Below are 13,774 nucleotides of genomic sequence, written 5' to 3'. Positions count from 1 at the left end.
CTGGTGTCCACCATTTGGTTCGGGGATTACCACCACGGCAGGCACCAACCACCTTGCGGCCGCAGCTCAATGCAGCAGCTTCGGCGATGGAGACGCTGAACATGGTCCATTCGGACTCAATGTCCCCAGTCTCCCTCGGAATGCTGTTGAAGCTCTGCCGGAGGTGTGCGTTGAAGATCTCAGACTGGGGCCTCTGCTAGACGTTCCCAGCACACCCTCACTACGCGTTTAGGTGCACCGGGTCTGTCCAGCGTCCTCCCCCGCCACCTGATCCAACTCACCACCAGGTGGTGATCAGTTGACAGCTCAGCCCCTCTTTTTACCCGAGTGTCCAGAACATATGGTTTGCAACCCAATACTTTAAAACTTTTTAAAGCAAATTCAGAAAAAAATGTCACATTTTGAAGAGTCGTTTTAAGATGCGGAAAATGCTTGGAAAGACAAAAAGAACACAATGTTTTCATTTCAATATTTTAACTGCTGGACACAAGATGCTCCCAACTTAACTGACAAGCCCAGTCTTAAATTGATATATAATGAGCAGCTTTTAATATTTGAAGGCTTTCTGGTGTAAAACTCTGTACATATATTATTCTACACCACGTCTCAAGGGCTGGTGTCCTTGATCCAACACAACTTTAAATGGCTAAATGACCTCCTCAACATGTCTTGAAGTTCTCCAGAGGTCTGGTAATGACCTAATCATTTGATTCAGGTGTGTTGACCCAGGACGCTGGCCTTTGAGGCCTGGAACACCTGTTCTACATGAACTCAAAAATTGAAGTTAAAGAGGGTCCATTGTGATTTTTATTTTGTCATGCACTTTTCCAATGGTTGATCCTCACATTAAAGTTTCCTTTTTTAAATAAAGTCTGTATGCATAGAATACACATCAACTTCAAAATGCTCAGCTTAAGACATTTTTTCCCCTCATAGCTTCTTTATGAGCAGAGAAAAACCAACCCACCTGACCTCCGTCTTTTATGATGCAGTCAGTCAGAAGAAAGCTGTCTAAAGACCCAAGTCTGAATTCAGGTGCTGGATGAACTGAGGGGCTCCTCCAAAGTTCATTGTTACATAAATAAGGATTATTTTTAGACTGAGTCATGCAAAGTTTTTTTTTTTTGTAAAAAGAGTCCAGGAATAAAAATATAGAAAAGTGTGTATTAAGTCCTCTTTAATTAATCTGAAAAGAACTATACGCATTTTCTACTTTATAAATTTGTGAACTAAAGATGCATAATGGGGAGACTATAAAATGAAAAATGATAAACATTATTAGGCTCTGGAGAAATGAAAATGTAGACAATGAAGTATTTATTCCGAGAAAAGTCACAAAAAGACATCTTATCAAAAAGTGTTTAATTGAACTTAACTGACAGCTTTCTAAGGAAGTCTTCATTGGGGACAAGAACAAATGGACAACATACAAACAACAGAAGAAGAGCAAATTCTGCTGATCATAGCGACTATACAGTGAAATCTTTGAGCCTAATTTACAGCAGTGCTCTGAAAGAAGGGGCAGAGAGAGAGAAATGAGGTGGTTAAAGACCAAATGATGTTTTGCCTGATCAGATGGAAAAGATGGGTTAGGAGAATGACCGTTCCTCCTTCACCTCCTTCTCCTTTGCTCCATTTATTCTGTGATGGTGAGGGTGAATGACAGCAGGGTGGAGGAGAATGGAGACTGATGGAGAGGAGAGTGACAGGGCCATCTGTCACTCAGCCACTTTCTGGTTTTCTTGGTCTCTCGTTCATTTTCTCCCTTTCTAGTCAGCATGGAGACAAATGAAGGGATGAAAGATGGAAGGTGGTCATCGCTACTCCATGGCTTCCTGATTCTCTTGGTCTCCGCTGATCTCCTCGCTGGCCTCTTTGCCCTCCTTGCTCCTCTTGCTCTTCTTGTGTTTGTGCCGCCGGTGGCTGTCCCCCTCCTCGCTGTCGTGCCTCCTCCTGCTACTGCTGCTAATGAAAGGTGAAGAGGACAGGAGAGAAAAAAATGATCGGAAGAGAAGTAAAGGGCAGGTGTAAGGAGACGGGAAGGAAGAGGAGGTAGGAGGTGAGAAAGAGACACGGACAAAGAAAGGTCGAGATCAATACAGATGAAAGGTGAGAAGAAGAGAAATAGAGACGAGAGGGCAAAGACAAAGGAGAATTAAGAGAGGAAGCGTGGGTTAGACAGGGCAGAGAGGTAGAAAGAAAAAGTATTAAAAACCTTTCAGGGTTTGTCAGTTGAGCATTTTTGTTCCTCTGATATTTCGATCCTCACATCACACATATGACATTTTTAATGACGACATCAAATTGTCTGAAAATTCTTGGGGGGTTTTTGTTGTTGTTGTTGTTAATGAGAAGTCTGCGACTGCTGATGTTAGCTCTGTGACTTCACAGTTTACAGCTGACTTTTTAATTGTTTACAAACACTGAATCTCTCAACGTTTTAGAAGGTCAGATCTCGATAAAACTAACACTTCATGAGCTGCTACTTCTTTTACTTTAAACTGTATTTTCATATGTAACAACTGAAAATTCGTAAAAGCTAAAATATTTCTGTTTAACTCACATGTTTACATTTCATTTCACAACATAAGCTTAGCCCTAGACCACCAACGCTGCATGATTAAAAGTCCAATCATCTTGGAACCCTGTGTGTGTTGTCTGTGAGTGTCTACGCAATAACAGCCAATATTTAATGGCTTCTGGTTTAGTCAGTGTGCCTCAGGACCAATACTTCCTGTTCCTCCCAGTGATCAGTGTTTAAGGATACAGATATAATTCATTAATTCTTAAAGAAAAAAAAAAAAAAAAAAGAAATGCAATAGTGTTTATTTAATGCAATCCGTTTTTTGCCTCCTGTGTTTGCCTGCTCATATATGATTGGCCTAGAACAGGAAACCACAGAACCTCCAGAATCAAAATTCTTTGTCTGCAGAAATACATGAATATTTACATAAAGTATCTATTTACAGTATTTACAGGGGTTAAACTAAGCCCAATAAATAAAACAGAGAGCATCTTTCATCAGCGTTAACTATGTGACAGGCTTTCACTTTTAAAAAGACCAGTAAACTAACCAATAAATAAAATGTCCCATAGTTTGGGAAATAAACTAGTTACACAACAGGGGTGAAAGAAAAACTGTGTGTTCATTTACCTGCGTGAGGACTTGTGGCGCCCCTCTTCTTTCTCTCTGTGCCGCCTCTCTCTGTGTCTTTCCTCTTTCTCTCGGCTTGCACGGTCACGGTGGCGTTCTGCGTAACCACGCTCTTGATATTCACGGTACCGAAACCGCTCGTCGTCGCTTTAGAAGACGAAAAGGAAAGAAGAATTTACTTCATTTACATGTAAAACAGCTCAGTCTCTGGTTAAAGCAGCGTCTTAACATCAATTGTTCACTTTTCTTTTATTACTCTTAATTTCTCTCCTAGATGCTGTTTATTAGTTCTTTAAAAAGCTTCTCTGTCTGTGCTCTCGGTAATATTTGTGATGAGTTTGACAACCGTGTGATGACTATATGTATGATCACTGATACACCAATACCCACAAACAGCTGAAAACAAACTGTTCAAATTATTTGTTTATCCCTTTCTGTGGCTTTACAGATGCCATTCAAATCCCCCAGCAGCCCATTCACTACTCTGTTTTTGTCCCGCTGGTGTACCTGGTATAGCTCATAGCTGAAGGGCTGTGCTCCCTCTCTCGCTCCCGCTCATGTGTCCTCTCTCTGGGTCTTTCTCTGTCCTTGTCTCTTTTGTCATCTCGGCGGGAATAATAATCCCAAGGTTTGGAGTTATCTATCATCGGAGGCCAAGGAGGAGGCACACCTCCAACCATGGGGGGAGGGTAAGCACCTGAAAACAAATAAGAGGGAAAGCTGGAGTTCATTTAAATAAAAATATGTAACTACGAATGATGATAGTGCAAATGTATGCATTTGAACATGCATTTTTGTAGCGTTTGCCACATCTGTCACTGACAGCACCAGATTACATTGGTCTGTACCTTGAGGAAACGGATACGGAGGAACAGAGCGTCCATCATAACCTCCTGGATGGCTGCTTTGAAAACACAGAGAAAGGAAACATATTACTTCAGAGTGTGTATGTGTGTGCGTGTTGTCTTTTCACTGACGCAACGATTACTGTTCAAACAAAGTCATATAACACCAAATGGCATTGTTATGTTTCGTTATATAATCGTCCTACCTTTTCTCAAGTTTTAGAACTGAATGAAAACACATTAAAAAAGATGAGGCTGTGTTTCCTTACAGATTAACCCTAGGGTACACAGCTTGAATAACTAAGTGGGGGGGTGGGGGTTACTTTAAACTTTGCACCAAAAAGAAAAAGAAAAAAAAAGGCCAAAGCAAACCTTTTATATAATATCTATACAGTGTCACTGAACTGCAGGTCAGTGCGCCAGTGCACATGTTTGGGGTTGTAACTAGAAGAAAACGGACTTAAAGTGTGTGCACAGGTGTAAAATGCAGCTGAAAACACTTGTGAATACATGTCTATTCACTATGTCTATGTCAAGTTTTTTTCAAGCTATACATTTAAAATGTTGCACTAGCTTTAAAAACATCCATATTTAAAAAGTGCTAGAGTTGAACTGCAACTGTGTGTGTGTGTACAGATGCATTACCTGTCCATAGTGGGGATGATAGAAGGAGGAGGCCCACTAGTTGGTGGAGGAAAACTAGGAGGAGGGACAGTAATGGGCAACCCTACAAAGAAGCAGAAGGAGCGAAGAGAGTAAACATGCTGAAAATATTGCATAACAATAATAATAATAATAATAATAATGACGATAAACATTAAAACAGAAAACTGAACTTACTGGGTGGGGGGATGAGTGGGGGTGCAGTACTGACGTTTGGTGGCGGAGGGAGAAATGGCGGTGGGGGAATGTTTGGAGGAAGTGGTCCAGGAGGGAAGAATGCGGGAATCTTAGCCGGAGCAGGCTCAGCCTCTGATGTCGAGTGCTCAGAGATTACCTGCACAACAACAGAGAGGTGAGAGGTGAGGAGGAACACCAAGAGAGCAAACATCACACAGTTTTAATGTCTGTCAACATACTAAAAACAGCTGCCTGATGCTTTTTCATGATCAGAAGTTGAGTTTGCCATACTCCGTAACCACAAAGTCTTCTGAAGCCCTGAGGCGTAACCCAGCGTGCACCTCACTAGAAACATGTCGGGTGGACAAAGTGTCGAACTACTGTCAGTACTACTCCTCTTGTGCATTTCCAGTTACTTTTTCCCTGCTGTTTTTGAGTTCATCAGTGAGAGAATAACAATCACTGCTCAGTATAAGGAATACGATTCATAGAAAGACTCACAAATGTCAGCAAATTCCTGGAGGGAGATTGCTGAAACCATCCTAATGGATGTGAGAGAACATACAAAGAAGAGGAAAAAAATGTTTGCCTCTAAAAACGAAAAACAAAACAAAAACCCACAACAAAGAGCGGGAACCCATGAAGGAAAAAAGTCCAAGCATTTTATTTGTTTCTAACGGCTGGGTGTGCATATAAAACACTGAGGCGCGACCACAAGATAATTAACACACCAGCACGAGCATAAATGCCAACAACAACGCTGGCCACTTATGTAGGTTACATCATAAGCTACACAAAGACTCCCCACAGAAATCTAAATCAGGCCTTATGCGGTGTTTTGTTCACTGTGAAAGACGCATAAATAAACTATAACTCGAGGGTTTTTTTGTGAGTTTCTGTTTTTGCTTGTACCTGAATATTGTTGCCCTCTAGATTATGTCGGCGTCGACCCTCAACTCTGCTGATAGGTGCCAACTGTCCACCAATCACATCGATTGTGCCGCTCGATTTCCTAAAAAAAGACAATTTTTTAAAAATGTACATTAAGGTACCGAGCAGGAGCCAAAGAAAATGGGCTCCAGCTACTTTCAAATGTACTACAATCAAAAATAATGAGCAAAATAAACTATAAGCCAAATTCACCAAAAAGTGTCAGTTTCTGTCTGATAATTTAGTAATCCAGGGGTACGTATCATTAACAGTACTCATTAACTATGGCAAAAACAACAACACAGAGATAAAGGCTACTTACCATGAATACTCTCACACTTTCTTTTTAAATTTAGAGGTAAACATTATTAATGTAATTTTTAAGTTAAATTATAAGTTAATCTGAACTTGCCATGAAGTGATTTAGGACTTTTAGAGCATTACAACACTAAAGAAATTGGCACAATTATTGTTTTATTTCGATTATCTTGTTTTGATAAATCAGCAGAAGCCATCATTCTAACTGAAATTAAAATTCAATTAACTGCAGAGCCACCATGACACCATCATATCTGCAACAATCAGCCAAAGTTTAGAACTAAAACAATTTGTAACTTTCTTTTTAAGCTTGTTTTAAATCAGCCTTTTGGGTCTCAGATAAAAACTATAATACCCTTAAAGAACACACTTTAAAAAAATAGTGGTTTAAAAAGAGAAGACATCTTTAAATGGACTTTCCACCTATTTGTGTTGAAAGTACTTGTCATTTTTATTAGCTTTAACCTCCTAAGACCCGAACTCTTTCATGCCATGCATTTTCCATTTCTCTTTGCTATTTGGGCTGATTGTTTTACATTCATCAGGTCCCAAAGAATTACCTGATTTTTGTTTCTGAGAAAAATGAGATCCACAAATGAGGACACTGGTTTTAAATTTTGATAGAACAGTGGCAAGGTAATGTCCCCGTAAATGGATATCAGGCCCTTGTAGAGCACAATTTAGTATTTTTGTCTAGACAACCCAAAATGTGATGTCCACATATGCCAGGTCCTAGGAGGTTTAACTTTAAAATATAAAATTAAACTAGTTTCTGATACTGTTACAATACAACTAAAATAAATATCATTATTAAGGAAACTAATAACCTTTTTAATATGATATGAGAACCTCACATAGTTAACTGGCCTGCTGTTAGTATTTCTTCTCTTTTGCTTAAGCTGTAAAGCTAGAAAGACACATGCAAGTCAACTACACAAAAAGAAAGAAACAAGGGTGAAAATCAAGCTGTCTTTGAGGCTTCAAAAGCACCCAGAGGAGCCCATTCCTTAAACATCTATGCATTTCCCATCAGGCCCCCTTAACCTCGGAGGGACAAGGCCATGCCCACTTACGTATAATAAGACATGTCCTGAGCAGGCGGGCCAGTCCAAAGAGGGGGAGAGATCCTACCATTTTGAGACAAAGGACAGGGGTAATGAGAGTAACACACATAATAAAAACCATGGGAAGGCGCCTCATTTTAACCCCAAGATGGTGTCTGAGAATGTTGGATTTAAAAACTGTTAACACAATAAACTGAAGAAATTTTAACTTTCTTGTACCAAAACTATCAACAATTTACTCCTCGTCCTTCCGTTAAAGATGGCCAGTTAACTGTATGTGGTTGTTTTAAGCATCTTCATCCAACCCTCCCTAGCCCCGTAACTGGATTATGTATTTCATTGTGCGCTTAATCTCTACTGAAAAACTGTAAGTGTGTTTCTCTACCAGACATTTAACATGTGAATGTAGAGGCAGGAGTCTTACCTGGTGACCTGACTGACAGCAGACTTGTACAAGTTGACAGGAGATGTGAAGTCTGGCTTTGAGGTGTGAACTGGCAAACTGGGTATGTCTTTTTCATTACCAGTTCTGCCCTGCTGAACCTGGAAAAGAGACGCAAAAAAAAAAAAAAAAAAAAAAAAAAAAAAAAAAAAAATCAGTCTATTAGCACATTTCATGTGTCTTCTGAAGGAGAACGAAGGTGCTGATTTTAAAGTACAGTCAAGCAATGGTCATGCAGCAGTACACAAAATTCTAAATTTTTCATCATGGTTTTGAAGTCACTGTGCATGTTTTTGGAAACACATTGGCTATATTTCTTACAATTAAAATTCAGATGCTGGTAGATTTCCAGGAAAATACCTAGATACAAAAATAACATGACATAAATGTCTTTGTTCTTTCTTCTGTAAGTCATCTGACATCAAAGTATGTCACTGACTCTGGTTGCTACCTCATCGCTAATCGCTTCCTGCGTGAACGCCCTGTAGAAGCTGCCTCCTAAAAATGCAAGCCCTTACTCATTTATCCACATTACCACATGCTCTGCGTTGGTGGTTAACTGAAGACAAAAGCTAAAACATGTAGTGAGGTCACACAGCTTTCCCCTTTAAGGTACGTGGTCCCGTGACCTGTATGGAACAGCTATGAAACATTTAGCTGTTAGATCTGCTAACGTTTAGGCATTTACATGTTGTATAAAGTGAAATAAAATGCTCAAAAAGAAACTGAGGGTTGGTGGAAGCAGGAGCTGAAGTACAAAAACAAACAAAGACAGAGCCAGCAGTGGTGCAGTGATATCTTACAGTGATCTTGCTTGTCACTGAGCCAACTGTAGAGACCTCGAGGCCCATACGCAGCCTCTTCTGTTTTTCACAGTAAGCCTTCCATGTGTCTTCATTGAAGCCGTAGTTGAAGTAGTCTGACAGATCGGCTCCTACATAAAAAAAACATTCACACATTTTATGAAATTCTCTTTTTTTCTTTTCCTTTTATAAACTGAGGAGCAAATATGGATTTACAGATTCGGCTAAGACTGGATCCACGATGTCAACCTTGCAATTTTCAAAAAGGAAGGAACAGCAAGCAGTTTAAAAAATTAATACCATATTTCTGTTGACTAACAATTATGGATTATGGAATGGAATTAGAGACACATGGTCATATTTGTCTACTAAACAGCAAACATCCTGCAACTTGCACACTGTGGTGTCTAAGATATTAAGAAAATCTCTACTACAGACTTGATGTAAAAGATAAAAGGAGCAGTGACTTCTCCTGCTTGTCACAGACAGTGACATTAAGCAGATACAAAATGTAGACAATGATCTGCAGAGCTGTGCATAGGACTAATGCACAACCACACTAGTCATTTTAGGCTCTGATTAAAGGGTGTTAATGACCTCAAAGCAAGAGTGCCTCCACCACGTAGCGTTTTGTTAAGGCTGGCAATACTTGGAAGCCCAACAGGGTAGGCAACCATCAGTCGTACAGCTACAGAAAGTGGAAAGATGATGGCTCTATAGACAAACACCACAGCAGGCTACTCTTTACAATCTTTTCATAGATTCACCTACGGAAATATTGCAAGTTTTATTTCTTCTACATAGATCTCGTAGACTCAATGTTTTCTTTCGGTCATTTTAGCTGGAGCTGTTCTACTATAGAAGATTTTAGGGAAGGGGGCACACTAGAGTAAAAAAAAAAAAGAAATCGTGTGTTTGATTTATAACACAATAAAAAGCATTAAAAAAGAGAGATCGGTAGAAAAAATGAAATCTGCAAGACTTTTTTTTTTTGCCATATGATATAAAATGCTTATTTACTCACTTTTGGAGGCAGCCTCTGGCTTTTAAATATTTTGTCTATAAAAGCAAAGACACAGACACAAGCACACACGCACCTGGTTTCCTCCATGGTTTCTCTTCAAAAGACTCCATGTCCACCTCTAGCACTGGAACACCGTTAATGTTTCCAGGTGCATCGAGATCCACTCCCTTCAGCTTTGCGGAAACTGAAAATAAACAATACAACAAGTTACGAGAAGACATCACAGTAATGAAACAGGCAAACTGTCTTTATTGTATGTTTTTATTCAGGAAAAAAGAGATTAAGCCAGTAGAGAACGACACCTTGTCCATAAGGTCTGGAGCCTGTTGATTTGATGTTGAGGTTGACAGGTGGGGCTCCATAAGTTCTGGGAGGAAAACAACAGTATTAAGACTCTGAATGAAGCATCCCAACATAAACTCCAAATTACAATTACCATATTCACATCACCCTTTCAGTTTTTCAGCAAATTGATTTATTTAGCTGTTGATAGCTCACTTGAACTTATGTGTTCACTGAAGCATCCTGTTTTATAAGTGGATCAAAAAGTCCATTAACTCCGTCATGTCAAAGCATTAAGAAGCTTGTAGTACAAACAGCTAGTGTTGACTCACTCATTAGGATTCCATATCAAGTCATTATGACATTTGAGATTCTTCCTGGCAGATCCTCTCAGGAGGAGCTTACAGATCTCTCCACAAATGTTCAATTGGGATCTCAGAGACTCAAGGACAGTCAGAATTTTCCTGAAGCAACTCCACATTCGTAGTTTCCTTACACTTACTGTGGCACTGATAGCCTAATCTAAAGTTGCTGCACTGTGAGGTTTGCTTTCAGGTTCTTTTTGAATTATTTATTTGTTAAATTCTAAACAGTTTTCCTGCTCCTGCTACTGAGAAGCACCCCACAGAGCACGATGCTGACACCACCACGCTACATCACAAGGAAGGTACAAGCAAGGTGATGAGCCATCTCCGAATCAGAAACCTCACCCAGCAGCTTTTATTTAAACCAGCCACAAACTATAAAAATATGTACAGCACCACAATTTGCCTCAAACGTACGTGTACTGTGGCGCTCCGGTTTTTATGTCTCCAATCGTGACACGGACATCATCGTCGTCATCGTCACTGTCGCTGTCGCTCTCCACATCCTCGCCTGCAGCCTCACCTGTGGCCTGAAAATCCAGAAACAAAAACAACACAAGAAACATTCAGTGAGTTGAAACTAGGTTCGTAATAAAAACAAACAAAAATTATTGAAACTGTGCATGTAAGCTACACACCTCAGAGGCAACTCCATTTCCTGTAGCGTGCGCAGCAGCATCATCTGTTGAAGCATCAGCAGGGGCACTACAGGTATGAAAACATTAGACACAACAGACCAAATATAAAATTTCTTCTCAGTCCAAAGTTTCTGGGTTCAAAATCTCACAAAGTTTTTCACCTGGGTGGAGATCTGGTGACTGTGAAGGCCACAACATCTGATTTACATCATTTTCATACTCTTTAAACTATTCAGTCATCAGAGCACTGACATCCTAACAGAGGCCATTCTAATAAGGAAGGAAAATTTAATCAAAGGATAAAGGGGATCTTTTAGAAACACTATATTTACTTGCAGTGACCCTTATCTTAAAGAGAACAAGTATTAAAAAAACAAAACATGCCACCAAAATGTCACTTAAAACATAAAGCTGCCACAGCATGACCTCACTGTAGAGGTCAAGGTGTTACATTTTTCCTTTAATCTATCTGTATGTAAAACACTAGGAGAAAATTATGTTTCAAAAAACCATTAGTTTGTTTTTAAGTCTCCTTTAGTAACTTTTAATTAAACTAGATATTTACACGTACTCATGTGACCTGCTGACTTTTTTTGTTTTGGGTTTTTTTTTAAATATGTTTAACCACTTTTGTTATTCAAATTTAAGCACATAATGTAACTGTAAGATGTCTGTATGTTAGGTGGAGCCCAGGTGATGATATATTAGTAAGCCAAAATTATTTTTGGTCTGTCACAGATATGTTAGATGAATCTGTCTAAGGCTGGGGATAATTTAATAATGGTGTCATTATAAAGCATTCGCTATGAGCCAGAGGTACCTTTACTAAACAAGATTAGATTATATTACACTAATTTTATTCTTTGTGCTGCTGCTGTAACAGAGTTTCCCCCGTAGGATCAATGAATCTATGACAGCAGCAATAGTGTCATCAGCATCTGCAGCACATGTGGATGAGTATAAATGAAGAGATGAGGTATACAGTTAACGACTGACAAACAACATCCTCATAATTTTCTCTTTTCAATAATATTCTAACATACTAGATGTAAAGCAATCTAATCAGTCAATCACATAGCAGTAAATGCATCTCGCATGTGATTTTAGTTTGGATGGATCAGCATGACATGGCTGATTTCAGAAATCCACTGGGATTTTCCCATACAACCATTTCTAGGGTTTACAGAGAATGGGCTTGGGAAAATAAGGAAAGAAAAACTATCCAGTTCTCTCAATGCCAAAGGTCAAAGGTAAATGGTCGGGTTGATTCAAGCTGAGGACGGCAGCAGTAGATCATATAACCAAATAACCAACCAAAGAATTGATTTCTGCTGCAACATTCAAATGGTAGGCATGAATATCATGACAGCATTGACAAATCCTGCCTTGTAGCTGCCGCTTAGCGTTGTTAGTGATGTAATGGAGTGGGAGATATTTTCAGTTTGGCTCCCATAACACCAACTGAGCATTATTTAAACACCATATCCTACCTGAGTATTGGTAGGTTCTCAGGTAGGATACAGCCTACCTATATCTCATCAGATTCTCATGGATGTACAGCGATTCATCAGTAGCAACTGTGTGATGTCATGACGTCAACATGAACCAAAATCTCAGATGAATGCATCCATCACTTTGCTGAATCTATGCCACAAAGGATTAAAGCAGTTCTGACAGCAAAAGGCGGCCCAACCCAGTTACTTGCAAGGTGCAGCTAATAAAGTGACCTCTGCGTGTGTATTAATAGTGCCTTTTATCCCTTCCCAGGGATACAGCATCAGCTGAAATCCACCTCAATAAATCTAAAAATTATTAGAAATTGAAATACTTCTAGAGTTCGTGAGAAGATTTTCTGATAGCTGTACTGAACTATATTACCTTTGCTAGTTACTCTGCCAACGCTCGTTGACCCTGAAATGTGGTACACACAGAGGGTTTTTTGTTTTTTTAAATCCAGGCTAGGACTGAATTATAGTTACCTGACAGCAGCGTTCAGCTTGGCTTCTTCATCCTCGTCTTTGCTCTCTGACTCATCTGGAACAGAAATTAAAAGCAACTGAGTTCATTTATCGTTATCTAATATATATTTAACTAAAGTTGTTGTTGTTTTTAACTAACAAGATGAGCTGCAGAAAATACATACGCCACTTCATAGTCCAGTTAAACGTTATAACAAGCCAGAGGAATACTCAAATGATTTGACTCGAGCGGTGCAGCCACAACAGGCCGACCAAAATCCCGCTGCTAGCTTAGCTTCCAGGCTAACGCTCGTGATTAACGGGATAGCGCACAGTGATATCTGTTGTTAGCAGTTAATTAGGAACACAGCGAGAGACATCGTGTTCCACGTCTCTGTCTGTTCGAAGGAACCGTTTCTGCGGACGTCAGGTGGTTGTTTTTACCTCCATACAGCCATTCCTCCTCCTCGTCTCCGGCGCTGGCATCAGTGGTGGCTGTTTTGTCCGCTTCCTCCGCAGACATGTTAAACTTACACGGAGAGCTAAACCAGCAGCGGCTTCAACAACTACAAGCTTCAATAAAGCTCACAGGTGCAAAAATAACAGTAAAACTTCTCCCTTTATCGGGGAAACGTGGTTATGTACATAAATTATGTCTTCATAGGTTCATTTCCAACCTTTGCGAGTCGGAGTGAACCCGGAAGAGATTGGTGGTATCCCGCTAATGTCAAGGGTGATGGGAGAAAACACAGCGCCCCCAGCGGGCAAACTAACGGCTCCTTTTTTATGTCGCGTTTTTTTTAACACGACAGTGAAAGAATTAAATAAAACGTTATTTTGTGCTGTGACAATTAGTTAGATTATTTTTTCAAAGTAACCACCCAAATGCATGCCCGAAAGTGCTTCTTCACTCTCTTTTCCAGCTCTGCTTTTCTTCTAGGAGAAAGTGAAACTTTGCTACAAACTTTATTACTCAGTACAACCTGAAGGGCATTTCAAGCTCTTCTGCTGCCTTTTTGTTCTGTTATCTGTGAAGATGATCCCACACTGCTTCAATGATGTTGAGGTTTGGGTTCTGGGGAGGCCAATCCATGACTGATGGTGATCCTTC

The 13,774-nt window shown here is 39.8% G+C and overlaps 1 protein-coding gene across 4 annotated transcripts; it reads right to left on the bottom strand.

Annotated features, from left to right (window-relative positions):
- Nucleotides 1–1,300: 1,300 nt before the first annotated feature.
- fip1l1b (FIP1 like 1b (S. cerevisiae)) lies at nucleotides 1,301–13,394 on the bottom strand. 4 transcript variants are annotated; one of them, XM_031747072.2, is made up of 16 exons: nucleotides 13,108–13,394; nucleotides 12,685–12,739; nucleotides 10,706–10,772; nucleotides 10,485–10,597; nucleotides 9,723–9,787; nucleotides 9,494–9,604; nucleotides 8,397–8,527; nucleotides 7,576–7,694; nucleotides 7,161–7,214; nucleotides 5,752–5,851; nucleotides 4,840–4,996; nucleotides 4,645–4,726; nucleotides 4,003–4,058; nucleotides 3,662–3,851; nucleotides 3,155–3,301; nucleotides 1,301–1,962 (listed from the first exon to the last, which is right to left on the bottom strand). In XM_031747072.2, the coding sequence occupies exons 1-16, from the start codon at nucleotides 13,184–13,186 to the stop codon at nucleotides 1,821–1,823; spliced, it is 1,668 nt and encodes a 555-aa protein (XP_031602932.1). In that variant the 5' UTR covers nucleotides 13,187–13,394; the 3' UTR covers nucleotides 1,301–1,820. The 4 variants fall into 4 exon arrangements, with proteins under 4 accessions (XP_031602932.1, XP_031602930.1, XP_031602931.1 ...); XM_031747070.2 differs by having other exon boundaries at nucleotides 1,301–1,965; nucleotides 13,108–13,392; XM_031747071.2 differs by having other exon boundaries at nucleotides 1,301–1,965; nucleotides 4,003–4,055; nucleotides 13,108–13,392.
- Nucleotides 13,395–13,774: the final 380 nt, after the last annotated feature.

The sequence above is a fragment of the Oreochromis aureus genome, linkage group 6 (genome assembly GCF_013358895.1).
Source record: "Oreochromis aureus strain Israel breed Guangdong linkage group 6, ZZ_aureus, whole genome shotgun sequence".
Lineage (NCBI taxonomy): Eukaryota > Metazoa > Chordata > Actinopteri > Cichliformes > Cichlidae > Oreochromis > Oreochromis aureus.
The sequence above is the reverse complement of the archived record's forward strand: the minus strand, read 5'-3'. Positions and strand labels throughout refer to the sequence as shown.